At 42.3% G+C, this 19,454-nt stretch overlaps 1 protein-coding gene across 2 annotated transcripts in view; it reads right to left on the minus strand.

Annotated features, from left to right (window-relative positions):
* Positions 1-19,454, minus strand: part of KAZN (kazrin, periplakin interacting protein) — a 1,229,740-nt gene that overhangs the window by 935,556 nt on the left and 274,730 nt on the right. For both annotated transcript variants that reach the window (XM_008951836.4, XM_014342705.5), the window contains exon 2: positions 4,957-5,114. In XM_008951836.4, coding sequence (XP_008950084.2) covers positions 4,957-5,114 — 158 coding nt within the window. The remainder of the gene's footprint in view (positions 1-4,956; positions 5,115-19,454) is intronic.

The following is a 19,454-nucleotide window of genomic DNA, read 5'->3' on the forward strand; positions in this document are numbered from 1 at the left end:
AACTAAGAATGGAAAATAAGCATTGCTTTTGCAAACTCGCAGGGAAAGGATACGTAATGGAGCACATGGATTATTTCAGGGGATGTGCTAAGACTCCTTTGAATAATCAGCTTATCATTGTAGCTTTTTAGTGAAGGGAACTAAATTCTTCAGCATCCATATAAGTATTTCTTTCTCCTATGACTTTTACAAGGTGGAAAGCTGATGGGATGAGTAGACTTCAAGATATCCCAGGGTAACTTTCTTAGGATGAAAGCTTTGTCTGTTTTCCCTGGTTCTAACGTCAGGGTCCCTTCCCTGCTTGCTAAGGAAGAGAACCTAGGGAGAGAGTTCTAATTCTTTCTCCATCACGGTGTTACATCCCAGAGGATAAGGAAAACCCACATGTGCGGTACCATTCATAGCCGCAGCCAGCATCTGTGACCTTCTTAAGCCCAGGATCCTTCTGATGTCTCAGTTTGTATAAAGTGAGGGCAAGATATTCTCTAGGGCTAACCAGGTCACATTCATAGGCATAACCCTAAAGCCTGCAGCAGCTAGAAAGCTCCAGATAACTGTACCAGTGACAGCCACAGAGGCCTACCTACCTTGACCACAGTATCAACTTCGGAAAGAATCTGGAGGGATGGAAAGTGCTAGTAACAGGAGAATCAAATTAAAATGCACTTCTATAATAGGTGTGAACTGCTCGGTTCCCAAGGCATCCTTCCCAATGCAAGATGATGTTGACTTTGGGGCGCTAACCCTCCCTATCTGCCAGGAACCTGAGCCAAGGTTTCCTCTGGTCCACACTGCACTTCCCCATCTGAGGCCAGGGAGTGTCCAGACAGCTAAAATAGCTGATCATGTTCAATCGGCCCAGTTTTGCCAGAAACCAATTGGAAAGCACAATCATCTAGAAGAGTTTGCTAGACAGCTCTTTTAAAAAGAGAAAAGAAAAACGAAGCCACCCAAATCCTATGCAGTGTCTGATCCTGGCAGGGCTCCCGATCTGCCTCCTAAATGCCAGGTTTCCCTCCTGCTGCTGCTTCCGCTCTTGCTTGGCAAGGGGGAATATAGGCTTTTGGCAAATGTGCTTTCCAGTTCCCCGAACACAAATAACAGAAAGAAAGACAGACAAGGAAAGAACAGGAAAGGGAAGGAAGAGAAGGAAGTGAAAAATGCAGAATGTAATTCCACATCTCTGCTAACATTTATTTTGCCAACCAAAAGAAGAGAAGGCGAGGGAGGGAGGAGGGGAATAGATTTGAGAGAAGGAGAAAATAGGAGGGGAGGAGGAGAGATGCTGGGTGGGGTGGGGAGAAAAAGGGCAAAGGGAGAAGACAAAGAAAAGCAAAAAGAAAAGGGAAGAGGAGACAAGGGCAGAAGGAAAAAAGGAGAGTTTGAAGAGTAAAGCAAATTTCAGGTCTTTTCCGCTTAACGATGGACTTTGTTCGAGATTTGTTTAGAGATGACAGTTGTGTGGTTTATTTTTATTTTGAAGGGTTTACTTTCATTCCTAGAGATGGACCTCTGAGAAGGGTAGACCAACGATTCAGCCTCCCTTAAAGCAAGCTCTTCCTTTTAGTCCTAGTACAGGCCAAGTTTTAGGCAAAGAAGCTACCCACTTCCTGTCCAGACCCAGGCAGCCCCCTTAGGTCAGCAGAGCACAGACTCTCCCTCAGCCACCCTTTGTTCCATGGCCTGCAGAAGGAAGCCCCTAGGTGCACAGAAAGTTCTCTACCCTTTAGCACTCGGCCTTCAAGAGGGGGACCTTCCTGCCAACAAAGCGATCTTATTATTTTTCCAAGCACTTTTCTCCCCTTAATAAATAATGATGTTAGGTCTTTGGGGGGTAAAGGGAGAGAACTGCCAATGAGAGATTTAATTTGCTGTAATCAATCCCTCTTAGCATGCGGAGTCACATAGTATGAGTAAAAGAATTAATCTCTACCAGAAAGAATCGCTTCTTCGGTGTTACGAATCTAATCACTTAGGAGGCTGAGTCGGCATTTTGGGTTTAGACAGAGCTCTCAGGAATCAAAGCCACAAGATCAGGTTTCAAATGCGATCTGAATGGCAAACTCCATTGAATTTGGGGGCCTGCAAACTAAAAAGGAAATGGAATGCAAATAGAGGTGCTACACCTCTTCAGACACCTCCATGCTCAAAACGTTTAGGGGACGAACACCTAATTGCGGGCTTTCTGGGCTGCCCATGTGAGGTGCTCCCTTCGCGATTCCATTTTCCAGGATGGATTGTCAGGCCTGCCAATCATCTCTGGCTTCCCCATTATACTTGGGAGATGTGTTTGCTCTGTGCACATTGTTTTATAATCCTCAGAGGTGGAATTTCATAGTCCAGCAATGCTTTTGCCTTTGACATTCTCCTAAGCAGGATTTATTGCTTCCAAACAGATGTGACTTGAATCGATTAAGCATTTTAAGCAGTCACTCTCAAGCAGCCTCCGGGTTCTGTGGAACACTTTTTGCCTGACTTCATTCGACTTGTAAGCTGATGTCAGAGTGTTTCATCATCATCTAATACTATTAAGGGCCCTGTGGGTATGGAACTGAGAGGGCTATTATACCAACCAAGTTCAAGGATGTGGTTACTCCCCTTGAAAGGCTTACATCCTGCAACACACAAACCTAAGAGATGTCTATTAATATCATAAAATGCAGACTGAACGAAAGGATGTTCAGATAAGTTATATCTACATTCTATCAGCCTCCCACTGTTGATGAACTTAGTGTATGAAAATGAGTACATTCATTTGTCTTTGGAATTGAGAGAAGAAGCAGTGTTAAAGCACAGATGGAAAATAAGTGAATTAGCCCCCGAAATGCCCAATAAAGAGTCTTTTTAAAAAAATGACATATTTTTAGGTGTCTACTTGAAAACTCAAAATCACATATCATCCCTGGCCATCCCCAAAACGTTGGGATTCCTTGGCATTTTATAAGCTTGGCAACACTCATCTGAGACACTAGCAGGATAGAGGACTGGGGTTAGCAGGTGACATGATCCCAATTGACTTCAGCAAGGAACGGAGGATCATAACCAAAACAGTGTCTCAAAAAGTTAGCGGTTTTAGAAGAAAACCAATCAGAGTGGTATACTAAACTCATCACAACCCACTTCATCCTTTGTTAGTTTAAAAGACAGAAGCAAAGAATCTTGGAATGTTAGGAGGCAAAAGAAACAATGGGGTTTCCACATGACGTTTCTACCTGACCCAGGTAGACATCTACCTTCAGGAAAGAGGAAGAAGATGTAACCCACCTTCCTTTTTAGCATATGACTTAGGAGAAGATCCACCATATCCCCCTCCATTTTATCTGGCCATTTAAAGGAGAACATTCTAGCAGTCATCAATTTGGGATCAGGAGAGAATATGATAAGAAAATATTCCTACACGATGACTACACGATAGGGGATATTTTAATCTCCTTAAATAAAAAAGGGAAAATTCATTGTCAACACCACAAAGGATGAAGGCTCTCTAATGAATTAGGCACTCGGTGGGAGCAAACATTTCCAGAATATGAAACATTTTTGAAATCCAGTTCTAGGCACTAGTAAGCTCGGATGTGAAGGAGAGGAAAAATATGCACTTTTTTCAGTACCTTAGGTTTTGCAAACTGGAGTTTACACACAATGCCTTTTGGGATTCGTTTAGGCAGTTCCCTTGGCTGAGGTGCTGGCTACAGGATTGGGACCAGGCATTTCGAGGAAAGCTAATCCTTTCAAGAACAATTTGCTCTCTTTTATTCAGTAAATTGTTCTAAATTTCCCTTTTTTCTGAGTTTCAAAATTGGCTGTCATAGCTTCAGAATCCTTCCTTTTTCCACCAGACAGGCTGGGGGAGAGAGGAGAAGCTGAATGGGCTGTTTATAATGAAGGAGAGCAGGAGAACCGTGAATAGGAATGAAAGGCTTTGCATAATTCGGGCCATCTCAACAGAGGGCCTCAAAAATCCCATGGGGCGGCTTCAGGCATTGACAGGTGAGACAGGCACAAAGGCACAGCCAGTTAAAGCCTTTATTGGTACAAGACCCGGGCTTCGGGATTGATTTTAAAAATAAAACATAAACCACTACCAGCGTAGAAACAAAAGCAAAGAAACCACAGTTCAAAATCTCTGCTACAGAGCGGAATGAAAGAAACCACCAACCATTCTGACCTCACCAATGCTGAACAGAAAACAAGCTCAGGAAGAAATCCCCAGGGCAAATGAACACAAAAATCACCAAACCCACAGAACATTTCCTGAAACATTTCCCGACACTGAAGAGGTAGGAATGACAATTAGATCTAGCTCAGTTTGGCTTCCCTAACACAGAAAACTATCAATTCTCTTAAAACACCTGGTGTTTGTCTATCAACACATCTGAAGAGACCCACCAACAAAGCCAGAAGGAGTAGATAACTTTTAAATATTTCGATAAAATAGTACACAAGGAGACACCTTGAATAACATCTCAACAATAGCCTACAATGAGCTAAATACCTTCCGCAATAAATTCAGCGCTAACAAAACCAGTGCTGATGTACTTACTGGGGCGGGGCAGGAGGAGTACAGCAAATGCACCAAAATATTCATTAGTTACTTAGTAATGCTGTTTGGGACAAGTATTTGCTCTACTCCAAAGCCTTTGCCAGCTATGATGCCTGCCAAGTTTGTATGTAAATGGATTTTCACTTTTCCAAGGCTAATGAGAGATCTGTTAAATTCTCAGAGACAACAAATATACTGTTCTTAAGCTGTATTACTTTGACTTTTTAAAAAGCTATTTTAATACTAAATTCCAAATAAGATCTAATCAGAAATCCAATACTCAACATATCCAATCTGTTATATCAGAAAAACGCGTTTCAATAGGTGTGGTAGTTGAACATTTTTGGACAGCTTATGCCAAAAAGAAAAAAAGATTCCACCTTCTCCATAGAGAATTTCTGTATTGATCTTTGTACCTGAGCATCCATTAAGAGGTGCCTCATCAGTATCATGGAACTCTTCAGAGTCTCCTTCTCAGTGGGTAGAAAAGGGTCTTTGTCCTCCTCCAGTGCCTTCGACTTGGTGACAATAAAATGGGAAATCTGATCATTGAGGGTGTGCAATGATTGCACAGCTGTGGAAAGAAAAAGAAGGAAAAGTAGAGTCACAACTGGTAACTTTCAAAGAGAAATTGACTAGGCATTTTGAAGGGAAAAGTAAGGGTGTACATACAAGGTCTAAGCCAGGCATGTATCAAGAACTTGACACATCTATAAATTCCATTAACAAACATGTTCAGTAACTAACAAACACTTATTGAACACCATTCAAATGCCAAGCCTACATAGAGTGCTTGGGGATACACTTGTGAGCAAAGCCTGACATGGTACCTACCTTCGTGGAGTGTCTAGTCCTGTTGCAGAAACTTAAAAAAAAAAAAAATCAAGGTGTTAAATAGATACATGAATATGACTTTGTGGTAAGTGTTTATAAACTGCAGAAATTAACGGGGCATGAGAGGACAGCCCTAGACTAGATTTACATTTATGGTAATACAGTTGGCTATTGTACCTCTAAGCAGATGGCCTCTGTCATTAAATTTTATGAAGGGACAGTGGCCATGTTTTCCAATCAGTGCCACATGTGGGCTGAAAGGATTATTATTTCTCTATAATTCCCATAGCACTTACCATCTGACGTGTTATAGATTTTAAGATTTTACTTATTATGGTTGCTGCCTCTTTCTCTATTTTCTCTACAATGGACTTGATCACAGCAGAGAGGCTTCTTTTAATCTCTTTGCTTACTGTCATCTCCCCAAAAACTAGAACAGCACCTAGCAAATGGAAGGTGCTTAATAAATACTGTTGAATTAATTCCTTGCATCTCTGTGAATTAATATTTCTTTCCTCATGGAATTTCTATCATTTTCAGGTAAATCTATCCTTTCAAACCCCAAATAAGTAAATTCTAGGCATTCTCCATAAAGCCACTGCATTTGCCACAATTATGAAAAGAAAAATGTCATTATCAAGGAGCCAGTATACAATAGAGGGACTTTGAAGACTTCTGGCTTTGGCCATGAGGGTCCAGATTATCCTCTTGCTGTAAATAACTATAAAACCGAACACTATGTTAGAATCAACTATTTTTAGACATTGAACAACACGGGATTTTGATCCTTGAGAAAATATGAAAAAGCAAGTTGAGTCCTAACATCTCCATGCATTCTGCAAGGAGAGAATTTCCAGACTCCAGCATAGAAAAGAGAAATCCAGAGAGAGCCCCGCAATGTCACTGAATTAAGGAGCTGGAGATCAGGAAGACTAAGTTAGCTAGGATTTCCAGGACAAAGTTCTAAAAGAGCAGGAGGGCTACACCTAGATCTCCAAAGATCTGCAAAGGGGTTGCCTTTGAGTTGTTGGCTGAATATCAATCCTGTGTCTGGGCAGGATAAAACTCTACATGACCGGCAAGAAAAATGTACAGGAGAGAACAGTTACAGGGGAGCTGCAGGCCAAATAATTCCAAGAGATCACGTGTCCATAAATTGTTGACATGCTCACCAGCCAAAGAGGAGGAATTTGGGTGGAATACGGGACACATTCATTAGAGACTCCAGAAGGGCCAGGGTGTAGAAATTAAGCAAAATGATTCCTAGAATAAAGGCTATTCCAGGCCTATCCAAAAAGAGCTTAAAAGTAAGCCATGAAAGAGTTGAACTGATCTGCAAGTAACTAAAATACCTGCCAAAAAAGTTAGCATTTTTATAGAAGTGGAACAAAATATAGTACCCCAAAATGTAACATTCATAATGCTTAGGGTTCCATAAAAAATTACCAGACATACAAAAAAGCAAGAAAATGTGACTAATAGCTTGGAGAAAAATCAGTATACAGAAACAAACCCAGAAATAACAGAAGTGATAGTATTAGCAAACATGGCTATTCAGACAGCTACTAAAAATATGCTTTGCTTGTTCAAGGTTGTAAAACAAAACATGAATATAATAAAGAGAAAAGTAGAATATTTAAATCAGAACCAAATGGAACCTCTAGGGATGAAAAATGCAAAATCTGAAATGGAATTCTCATTGGATGAGATTAATAGCAGATTAGACAATGCAGAAGAAAAGATCGGTGAACCTGAAATCATAGCAATAAAACTATCCAAAATTAGTGACAATGTAAGGCTATAAAGCTAACGTATATCTAATTGGAGTCTCGTTGGCAGAGGTGGGGAGGACAGGGAAACAGAAACAGTAGTTGAAGAACTAAAATTGTATTAGTCTGTTCTCATTCTGCCATGAAGAAATATCGGACAGACTGGGTAATTTATAAAGGAAAGAGGTTTCATTGACGCATAGTTCTGCATGGCTGGGGAGGCCTCAGGAAACTTACAATCATGGCAGAAGGCACCTCTTCACTGGGTGGCAGGAGAGAGAATGAGTGCCAGCAGGGGAAATGCCAGATGCTTATAAAACCATCAGATCTCCTGAGACTCACTCATTATCATAAGAACAGCATGGAGGTAACCGCCCCCATGATTAAATTACCTCCTACAGAGTCCCTCCTATGACACACGGAGATTATGGAAACTACAATTCAAGATATTTGTGTGGGGACACAGCCAAATGCTATAAAAAATGAACAATTTTTTTCCATATTTGATAAAAATTATAAACCTATAAGAATCTCAATAAACTGTAAGCAGGATGAACACAGAGAAGGTTGCAACAAGGCATATTATAATCAAATTACTAAAAACACACACACACACACACACACACACAGTGAAAATGAGAAAATCTTAAAATCAACCAGCTCCCCTGTAACTGTTCTCTCCTGCAAGTTTTTCTTGCCTAGTCATGTAGAGTTTTATCCTGCCTAGACACAGGATCATAGAAAAAAGGCATGTTACATTTAGAGACCAAAAAACGATGTCAGCCTTCTCATCGGAATCTATGCAAACCAGGAGATTAAAAAAAAATTTGACATTTTGAAAGTACTGAAAGCAAAAAACTTGCCAACCGAAATTGCCAATGTACAGTTCTATAACCATCAATATCTTTCAAAAATGAAGGTGACTTTTTTAGATAAACAAAAGCTGAGAGAACTCATCACCAGCAGATTTGCACTAAAAGAAATGTTAAAGAAATTACTTGAGGCAGAAGGAAAATGACATTAGGTAGAAACTTCTATTTACAAAAATGAAAAAAGAATGCTTGCAAAGGGAAACATTTGAGTAGCATAAACATGTTTTCTTTCTCATCTTTTAATTCATTTAAAAGATTATTGATGGTTTAAAGCAACAACAATAATAATATCCTGTGGGGTTGATAACATACATGGAGTAAAATATATGACAATAACAGCACAAATAATAAGCAGGTGCCAATGTAAGCATATTGTCTTTTTTTTTTGAGATGGCGTCTCACTCTGTCACCCAGGCTCGAGTGCAGTGGCTCGATCTCAGCTCACTGCAACCTCTGCCTTCTAGGTCCAAGTGATTCTTCTACCTCAGCCTCCCGAGTAGCTGGGACTACAGGCACGCACCACCACACCCAGCTAATTTTTGTACTTTTAGTAGAGACGGTGTTTCACCATATTGGCCAGGCTGGTCTCGAACTCCTGACCTCGTGATCCACCCGCCTTGGCCTCCCAAAGTGCTGGGACTATAGGCATGAGCCACTGCGCACAACCTAAGTTTTAGATCTTATACCTAAAGTGGTATAATGTTATTTGAAGGTAGACTGTGTTAAAGATGGATATCGTAAATCCTCGATTAATCCCTAAAAAAATTAAACAAATAATAAATAAATAGAAGATGGGTTTTGAATCATGGAGAATCAAACTTGGAGGACTGAGCATACAGTGGCAACTATAGGCCATAGGGTAGGGAGAATACCGGATATGACGTCAGAGCTGTGCCTCGTTGCATGGGAAGACTCCACAATCCTTTCCTGGGCTAGAGGGGAGCTTGGCTAAAACAGAGAAGGATGGACTAGAAAGAATATGGCCTGATTCTCACTTAGCCTGAATTCTGTTCTCCACTGCAGAGGGTTAGAAACACCCAGACAGATTTGGGGATCTGAAAACAGAAGTTCCCTCATGTCTCATACCCTGCCCTGGGCAGCTGTGGCAGCTATGGCAGCTGATATTGGGGTGGAAATGGTGACCCTGTGGCATTTTAAGTTACAGAGAATCTGAGATAGCTCTACCACCTACACTCTCATCGCTCCACCTCGTCTTGCTTAGTGTTGAGCAACTGGGGTTGATGATACCTCAACCTAGTCCAGAAACGGCCAGAGAGAGATTCATGGACAAGCTATACATCCCAGGACAAGATAATACATAAGCTCCCTGAGAACCCAAACAGAAGGGGAAGAGAAAGGGTAGGGGAAGCAATTTGAATTTATTTGATATTTACTCAGAAGATACTCACTTTTAAACCAGAAGTGACTGAGTTACCCTAAGTGGAAATAGGTGCTCCAGATCTAAATTGAGTTCCATTATACAAAGTTAAAACAATACCACCTGACTTTTTAGCATTGTGACTATCCATTTTAAACTTCTGTATATATCCCCTGTATGTTATCTGCAAACAGGAAGGTTAGGACATGCTGAGCCATGAGGAGAAGAGTTGGCAAGGGCATTAAAATAACCTACCCATGGTCTACGACAAATCTTTGCTCAATTTATGCCTCATTTTCCTCTACCATCCTGCCTTCCCTTCCCCAAACTCCCAATACACAGACTCGATGTTCTTAACAAGCCTTCTTCCCAAATCATTCTGAGAGTACCTCAGTTCCCACGTCCTTTGCTTATACATGCACAGACATTACTATTAACAAAACTCCTTATGCCAGTTCTTGGAAGACAGGAGTTACTGTCCTTGCTTTTCACTCTAAGTAGGCTAGCGGATTTGGGGTTCTCAAACTGCATTTATTACAACTTGTTTTTTTCTTTTGCATACACTGCTTACACACAGTACAACTCGTTCTATCCTTGTGCCAGAAAATTGAGGCTTAATCACCAAAACATGCCCTAAGTTTCGCTTTGTTCTAAACACAGAAGACAAATTGAAAGAGTTAAGCACCTCCCTCTCTGCTCAAAGAATAAATTCCATCAGAGAACTTACCACGTTGTATGGCAACTGCTTAAGAATCCATCCGTGGGCCCGGCGCGGTGGCTCACGCCTGAAATCCCAGCACTTCGGGAGGCCGAGGTGGGCGGATCACGAGATCAGGAGATCAAGACCATCCTGGCTAACACGGTGAAACCCTGTCTCTACTAAACATACAAAAAATCAGCCAGGCGTAGTGGCAGGCGCCTGTAGTCCCAGCTACTCTGGAGGCTGAGGCAGGAGAATGGGGTGAACCCGGGAGGCGGAGCTTGCAGTGAGCCGAGATTGCGCCACTGCACTCCAGCCTGGGTGACAGAGTGAGACTCCATTTCAAAAACAAAAACAAAAACAAAAACAAAAAAAAACCCATCCATGGTAGATTGAATTACTGGTTCAAAAACTGCCCCTCTCTAAACCAATGCCTACAGAGTCCTCTCTAGTGACCCTCCCGTGAGAGAAACATTCTTCCTGCCTTCACTGATGTTAAGTTTTGCCATATGACTTGCTTTGGCTAATTAAACATGAGCAGACACGAGCTAGACCGTGCCGAAGCTGAATCTTTAACAGCCATCACATGGCCCCTACTTACCCCTCAGTTTTCCCACCTGTACAGAGTTGCTCTGAGAATTAGATTGTATAAAGCACGTGTCACAGTACCTGCCACATGATAAGCATGTAAAAAAATGTTAACTATTAGATTATCATTCCAGTTTGTACCTCAAATCTTTAACATGCTGATATTAACTAATTGTTCTGTTTATAATTGAGATTAATTTTTAACTCCTGGTTATATAAGTGAGCCAAAGATGGTCTCTGTGTATTGGCCCTTTGGTTATTTATTTCTTCTTTGCAGGCTCAGCCCTGCTAGCTCACAAGCCCACCAGAAACAAACTCAAAATTTTCCACATCTAATTGCTTTAAACATAGCTCAAATAAGCAGATGTTTAGCCATTTAGAGCCTGCCTTGTATAATCCGCAAAACTGCTCCCAACACCTGTTAGCCATAGATAGGCTAAACCCTGAGCCATAAAGACCCCAAACTTCTGCTCTTCAATGCTTCCTGTCCTGGAGGCTCTCAAGGAGCTACTGAGCAACATCACGTTGACACATAAGTTCCCTCTCTACTCCCCATCTCCCTGGGTTTGCCTTGCCCTCCTTTCCTTCTGAGTGTGCACCCCCTGCACCTCTGGACAGTCTCCCACCGTGCGGAACTTCCCTTCTTGCCAGCCGGTCAAAGCATTCCCCAACAAAGCTTGAGTGTGCTACCACCACCTTTTCACCAGCCCCCAAATCCTGTGACCTCCCTATACCACCCATTTGTCTATTCAGTGTGTACCCTCAGTTACAACTTGTCCAGTGCTTCACACCCACTGAAAACATAATTAATGCAAGTTGAATATGTGGAAGTAATGATATCGAAGAGGAATGCCTTTTCCCATTTGTTTCTATGTACAGACCAAATATTCAATGCTGGTCACCCTGTGTTAGGTTGTGTAATGGACATTTTATATTTCTGTCTGGTTAGCATCTATTTCCCTCTTCTAATAAAAGCAGCTCTCTTATTTTGTAGGAACATTCTTTCCATGTGTGGTTTATTTAGGGCTGATTCCACTCCCAAGTCCCTGAGGTGGGCACGTGGTCCAGGCCTGGCCAATCCAAGCGTTTCATCTCTTTGGCAACAGTGGTTGGTTCAGCAAAGGACATGTGAACCAAATGCAGCCAAACAGGTTTAATCTCAGGACTATTTGATGGAACTATTGAGAAAGAGATAGGCTTCTCAAGTTGGGCGGGGCGGGGGGGGGGAGGGGAACTACAAAGCCCACCAGCTGCTTCACATTTATAACAATTTACCAATCCCAGCTGAAAAAGAGAGGCTAGCTATCTCTTTCTCAATAGTTCCGGCAGATAGTCCTGGGATTCAATCTGCTTGGCTGTGTGGCCTCTTTTTCAATTGGGATTGGTAGACTGGTAGGACTGTGGAGCAGCTGGTGGGCTTTGTAGTCATCACTTGAGGAACTCTTGCCTGAGAATAAAACCAATTGAGTAAATGGAGGTAAGTGGAGCTGAGAGACAGGGAAAGTGGTCCTTGAAGACGTCATTGCAGCACAGGATTCAGCCACAGAGTTCTCAGTTAAGTAGGTCAGTAAATGCCCTTCTTTTCTTTAGCCCATCTGAGTTAGGTTTCTATCATTTGCAATCAGGAAGTCTTGATTACTATAAAGATGCTTGTACTCTTTCTTCACTGCAATAGTTATTGGTGTGGTTATTTCTTGAATGTCTGCCTCCCTCTGTTGCACATTAAAGATAATCTTAAATTTTTTGCTACTCCTCCCCTTGAGAAATAAGGTCAAAATCCCCTCCTCATGAGTCTGGCTGGCCTTAGTGACAAGGTTGTCCCACAGTAAGTGGCAGAAGTGGTGCCCTGGGATTTCTAAGGCTAGGTCATAAGAGGTCTTGCAGCTTCTGCCCATGATTCCTGGAATGCTCCTTCTGGGAGAAGCTGCCATATAAGAAGTCTGAGGAACCTGAGACCGCCATACTTGGAGGAAGCCCACACTCACAGCATGGAGAAGGAGATGCCCAGCCATCCTCAGCTTTCTAACCATCCAGCCCAGGTGCCAGATACACGAGTGAAAAAGCCATCTTGAATATTCCAATCCCAGAAGGTGCAATATAGAGAAGGGCCAAGAAATCCAGCCATCTACCATCACAGAGGCCCTTGCCATGGCACCAGCCATCTCAATGATTCAAGTCACCCCAGATGAGGCCACAGCCACTGTGGAGCCTAGCTGAGCTCCTCCCTGTGCAATACCCAAATTCCTGGCCCACAAAGCTGAGAGCATAATAAGGTATTGATTTCCATCGCTTAGTTTTGGAGTGGTTTGTTACACAGCAATAGATAACAGATAACTGTATCACCCTCATGGAACACATTTTAAGTTGTAAGTTCCATGAGGTCACCAATAGTATATATTTTTGGTTAATCATTGTATCCCCTGATTTAAGCATAGGACCTGGCACATAATAGTGCTCGAACAAATAAATATTTGCCCAAAAGGGCAAAAAAAGAATAAATGAAGAAATGAAGGAAAAAGCCAGCTCCACTCCACTTCATCCCCTCCCTCTGCCCCATCATCCTAGAATTGTGTGGTATGCACATTCTTCTCCATTTGGCCTATAGACATTTCAACTAAACAGTGCTGTTCTTAAAATGTATGATGGATTACAAAAATGAAGAACCATATATATGCTTTCTTACCCACCTGAGTTTAGGAAATTGAGTCATAAAAACCAGTTTATTTGGTTGGTTGTTTTGAATGTGAAATGATGTTCAATTTATGCCATGTTATTTTGGTCTACAAATTTAAAGAAACTTGTATTTCTGTAGTAGGCTTATTTATACGAAGGGCTCGTTTCAATTTCACTGTACATTAATGAGTATTTAGGTTACAGATAAGAATGGCACATTCATGAGTTGGCAGAGGAAAAAAATGACACACTTTGACATTTTGTGTCATTAGCAAAAATAGAAGATACACATACAATTTCTTAATGTTTTCAGAAGAGAAATAACAGCTTACCGTACTTTGCTTCTGTCTTATGGATCAGATGAAGTATAGCACATGAAATAATAATAATATGACCCTAAACTCTTTTTATGTAGATGAGTCCAGATGTCACTGAGATGGGCTATTATACGTTTTTATAGAAAAATATACCAGATGAGTCATATCATGGGGCACAGCCTTGCCACAAGAAGCTCCATGGATTTTATGATCTTGTCATTTATATGGTCCATAGATATGAACTAATGACCAAATTTATCTCTGCATGTTAAACAACCTTTGCTTTCGTGTATCTCAAATTCTATGATGTATTTTGCATTAAAATGCTCACAGGTTTCCAGTTCTTGCTTTAATATGGTCTCATTAAATAAATGAAGCCTAAATAATTCAGATTTTCCCCCCATTATTATAATAAAACTCATCCTATAAGTCAAAAGTTGATGCTGGAGGCAAGGATGTGGAGAAATGGGAACCCTCATAGGTTGCTGGTGGGAATGTAAAATGGTCCATCCACTGTGGAAAACGGCTTGGCAGTTCCTCAGTAAGTTGAACACAGAATTTTCTTATGAGCCAGGAATTTACTCTTAGGTATATAAGCAAAAGAATTGAAAACAAGTGTTCTAGCAAACACTCACACATGAGTATTCACAACAGCACTATTCATAGCAGCCCAAGGTGGAAACAACCCAAATTCCCATCAACTGATACATGGACTAACAAAATGTGGTATATCCATACAATGGAATACTATTCAGCTATACAGTAGGAATGAAGTGCTGCTGCATGCTAGAATGTGGATGAATCTAGAAAACATTATGCTAAATGAAAACCGGACACAAAAGACCACACCTTGTAATTCCATTTTTAAGAACTGTACAGAGGGCCAGGAGCGGTGGCTCACACCAGTAATCCCAGCACTTTGGGAGGCTGAGATGGGTGGATCACGAGGTCAGGAGTTTGAGACCAGCCTCATCGAAACCCCATCTCTACTGAAAACAGAAAAATCATCTGGGCATGGTGGCAGGCACCTGTACTCCCAGCTACTCAGGAGGCTGAGGCAGGAGAATCGCTTGAACCCAGGAGGTAGAAGTTGCAGTGAGCTGAGATTGTGCCATTGCACTGTAGCCTGGGTGACAGAGACTCTGTCTCAAAAAAAAAAAAAAAATTACAGAATAGGCAAATCCTTAGGAGCAGAACATAGGATTAACTGCTTAATGAGTACAGGGTTTCCTTTTGTGGCGATAAAAAGGTTCTGGAACTAGATAGTGATGATGGTTATACAACACTGTGAAGGTAGTAAATGCCACTGGATTATACACTTTAAAGCAGTTAAAATGGTAAATTTCAAGCTACGTGCATTTTACCGCAATTTTTTTTAAGTTGATACTGGAACATCTTTCTAGAATCAGACACTGGAGTGGTCTCTGGCATGTAAGGATGCCACTGCTGACCCTACCACTGGGATTTGTCTTCTGGTGGGATCAGGGCAAAGCCAGACCTATTTTTTTTTTTCCTTTTTACCTTGACCCAGTGAAAGAGTCATAACTTACAAGATTAGACAGGTTTAAAAGTAGGCAATGAAACAAACCCTTAGAACCACGGATTCAAAATCAATTTACCACCCTTTTAAACAGATAGATTTGCAAGAGAACCAGAGTTACATTGTGAATAAAACCACCATGTGTGGCTGTAAGTCCCAGCCAGGTGGTGCCTGAATTGGGCTCTGATTGAGCCTGTGGGGTTTGAGAGCTGATGAACTGCAAAGCCAGGAGGGGCCAGAGTGAGTTGTGAGGCAGGCATGTGGTTCAGATCCACACCTTGGAGGATCAATGTGGCTCCATTTTTAGAAAGCCAAGCCCATGTTCAGAAAGAAGCTTGGGGAAGGTCCAGCCTGCCACAGCCTGTGGAAGAGAGTGCACCTCTTTAAGAGATGTGGCTAAGGGCCTGAGCTTTTGGGGTCAGATTTCCTGAGTTTGAACCCTGCCTCCATCTGCTATTAGCTGTGTCTAATAGCTGTTGGGAAGTGACTTCATCTTCTTGGGTATCACTTTTCTCTCTGTCACATGGAGACAAAGCCATATTTACTTGATAGTAATGAGTATTAACCTAAGTAATGTAACTGAAGTACTCAGAACAGTGCCTGGCCCAGAGTTACTCAGTGATGACACCCAGCTATCATTATCCCGATCATTACTTATGGCCATTGCCTAATTCCCGTATGAGCCTCCAGCAGGTCTAGTTGTGACACGACTGCCAGGGTGACCCTGCTGCAGGGGACAGTCCTCGGGGATGGACACCCTAGGTAGCATTGGTGGCTCACTGGGAGTCAGCCCCTGCCTGTTCTCACACCCCTGTGTGTGCTCAACCTAGGACAGCACCCTCTTCACTCCACTCCAGTTGATTGGGCACCACCAAACTGTCCAGAGGTAGGAAATTGGAGCTGAGGCACCCAGTGAGGCTAATCGGCTGGACATATAACATGGAAACTCTGCTGGAATGGACAGCCACATTCTAATGGGCAGTCTGGATGTGGGAAAGACAGCTGGAGAGACAACAAGAGAAGAGCAGGGAACGAAGGGGAGAGAAGAGGAGATAGAAGAGAGAGAATGACATGGTAAGGACCCAGAGGGCAATACAGAGCAGAGATAGAGCCTCTTTCTTGGCCTTGGTTTCCGTCCACCGTGAGACCCAGCTGTCTCCTGTCCTGACCCCTTGTGATAAATTCCCTTCTTCTCCTTAAGCCAGCTTCATTTGGTTTCTGTCACCTATACCGAGTAAACCCTACTTAATACGAGTCCCACAGCTGATGTCTTTCTACTACTTACGACAAATGCCTTTTATTTCTCAAGACTTCCAGAGTACAGATGAACTCTGCTATTTACTTAGGTTAATATTTTCCATGCCTTGCTCAGAGGGAGGTGATGGTAACAACATCAACACCCCCACTACTAACAGCAGCTGCTATTTATTAAGCGCTTACTGAACGTCAAGCACTGTGCTGAGTGGCTTGCATGCATCATTGCATTTCCTTGTCACACAACCCAGGTTTAGGTACTACTGGCTCTGTCCTTCTGTTGAGGAAACAGAGTCTCGATGGTTTCAGGAATTTGGCCACAGCCACACAACCTCGTACCTGTGAAGCACTCTATGGCCCTCTGGTTCTCCCTGCTGGACTGAACAGAAGCTTCTAGCTGGGCTGAAGAATATGACAATCCATCGCTACACTAAATCTATGAATCTGCGATCCAGTTTTGTACTCAAGTCACACAGTCCTATAGCCTGTAACGGGTAGCATCATCTCCATCCACTGTTGCCATGAGGAAGCTGGCTGCTTGTCAATCCCGCCACATCCTTCAAAGTCAGCAAAAAAGTCCACCTCTAATGGAACACAGCCCTGAGCACTATCATGCAACTGAAGAGCAGACAAGGGTCAATTTGCACAGAGATAATAAACGCTTTCACATTCAGCGTCTCCCTCTGCGCATCCCAGAACTCTGTAAAGAACTCTGCACCACTCTGCCTTCCTGCCTAGATGGGATCTAACCATGCCTTGTTCCACGGGCATTCCAAACAGCTTCACTTTTCTTTATTTGTAGGTTCCCAGCGTTACCAAGGCCAACTCCACTTTGACCCAACAGAAGCTGCAAGAAAATGCGTTACAATAAAGTCGCCCTGTGAGAAGTAGATTCTGACAAAATCATGTAGCCAGCGACTTGCCTGGGCATAATACACGAATTTTCATTTGAATGTTGTTGTCCGGTAAAGACTGCAACAAGGAAATGGGCTTTGGCTCAAGGAAGAGGAAGCAGCGCCAAGGACGTGTCAACCTTACAGTGACAGAAGATTGTATGGTATTAACTGCGGCCCTGATGGGACGTGCTTGCCATTGGAAGGAGACTAACTTGACTCCTGGAACCAATTAATTTCCAGAAAAGCTGAGAGGCCATGGCATTGGCGGCTGAGTGCAGTTCAGACCTGAGAGGCATCCGGTGGCTGGGTCATCTGGCCCCCAGTTTTGTCTGGACTTTTCCTCCTATGCCACTGTTGCAGTCTTTATCTCCACCCCAAGGCCTTTCACTTCCTTGCTCCCTGCCCTTCCTAACTTCTCTAAATTCCATTTTTCAGGTGCTTCCTTGTTTTTTTTTTGTTTTTGTTTTTGTTTTTTTTGACAGAGTTTCTCTCTTTTACGCAGGCTGGAGTGAAGTGGCATGATCTCGGCTCACTGCAACCTCTACCCCCAGGGTTCAAGCCATTCTCCTGCCTCAGCCTCTCTAGTAGCTGGAATTGTAGGTGTCTGCCACCATGCCTGGCTAATGTTTAGATTTTTAGTAGAGACGGGGTTTCCCCATGTTGGCCAGGCTGGTCTCGAACTCCTGACCTCAGGTGATCCACCTACCTCGGCCTCCCAGAGTACTGGGATTACAGACATGAGCCACCATGCCCGGCCTCCATCCTTGTATTTAGTCCACAGGGCTTAGCCTTGATTTTTAAATTAGACTACTGGTAACCCACGCCAGATAGAGATGCTTGTGCTCTCCTCCAGTGACCCTTCAGAGGCTCGGGATGTTGAGGGGAGGCCATTCTCTCTAGGATAAAACAAGACACAATGAAATATGGAATGGAATGCAAAATGGCATCAAATTTTAAGATAAAATGCACATTTTCAAACAAGATTCCTGCTCTGTCCCCTGACCTTGACGATAATACATGGGCATAATCCCAGAACTCCATAAAGAACTCTGCACCACTCTGCATTCCTGCCTAGATGGGCTCTAACCCAGTTAGATGGGTCCAGTTCCCCTTCCTTTCCGTTAAGGAAAATCTTTTGATGACAAAGCTTGAGATTTGATCCTTGATCCCTAGAACATTTTGGCTATCTCACGCACCTTAGGACAGACTGTGGCCCTTCAGTTCTTCATACAGAGTTAGGGGATATTTGCAACTTATTCTTCACTTCCTTACTGAGTCTGTAAAAGCTAAAACCTCACTCATTGTACCTGGAGAAGAATGAGTAGTCTGAATTTTTAAAAATCTAAAGTAATGAAATTTGAAAAGTGATTATGTTCCAAGTACGTAAACACGGAAATAATCAAATATAAGTGAATAAAACCAGAGGAACGGCTTTTAATGGATAATATTTACAATTAGTATGTGAATTGTACTTAAGTATAACTAAAATGCCCAAGAATGTTTAAAAAGTCAAAATTTGTTAAAATATATAGTACAAAATTTACCAAAACCCTTATACCAATAACTTTCATTTACTCATAGTAACACTTACAATAGTACCAAATTTATAACAAAAGCAGCAATAACATCTCTTATTTCGACATTTGCTGTGTTCCAGGATTTATGCTTATTTTGTGTAATGTAATGGTCCTTGTAAAACGGTCAGATGATGGTGATCTGATCACCCGCATTTCATAGATGAGAAACTTGAGGACAAAGACATGAGGTACCCAAGGTCACACAGGCAATCAATGGCAGAACTGGCATTCAAACCAAGTTTTGCCCAACTAAGGCCCTTACACACATGAAATCACCATGACTTCATGTTATTTATTTATTTATTTTTGAGACAGAGTCTTGTTCTGTCGCTCAGGCTGGAGTGCGGTGACGCAATCTCAGCTCACTGCAGCCTCTGCCGCCCAGGTTCCAGCAATTATCCTGCCTCAGTCTCCTGGGTAGCTGGGATTACAGGCGCACGCCACCATGCCCAGCTAATTTTTGTATTTTTAGTAGAGATGGGGTTTTGCCATGTTGGCCAGGCTGGTCTCAAATTT

This window comes from Pan paniscus, chromosome 1 (assembly GCF_029289425.2).
Source record: "Pan paniscus chromosome 1, NHGRI_mPanPan1-v2.0_pri, whole genome shotgun sequence".
In the NCBI taxonomy this organism is placed as follows: Eukaryota; Metazoa; Chordata; class Mammalia; order Primates; family Hominidae; genus Pan; species Pan paniscus.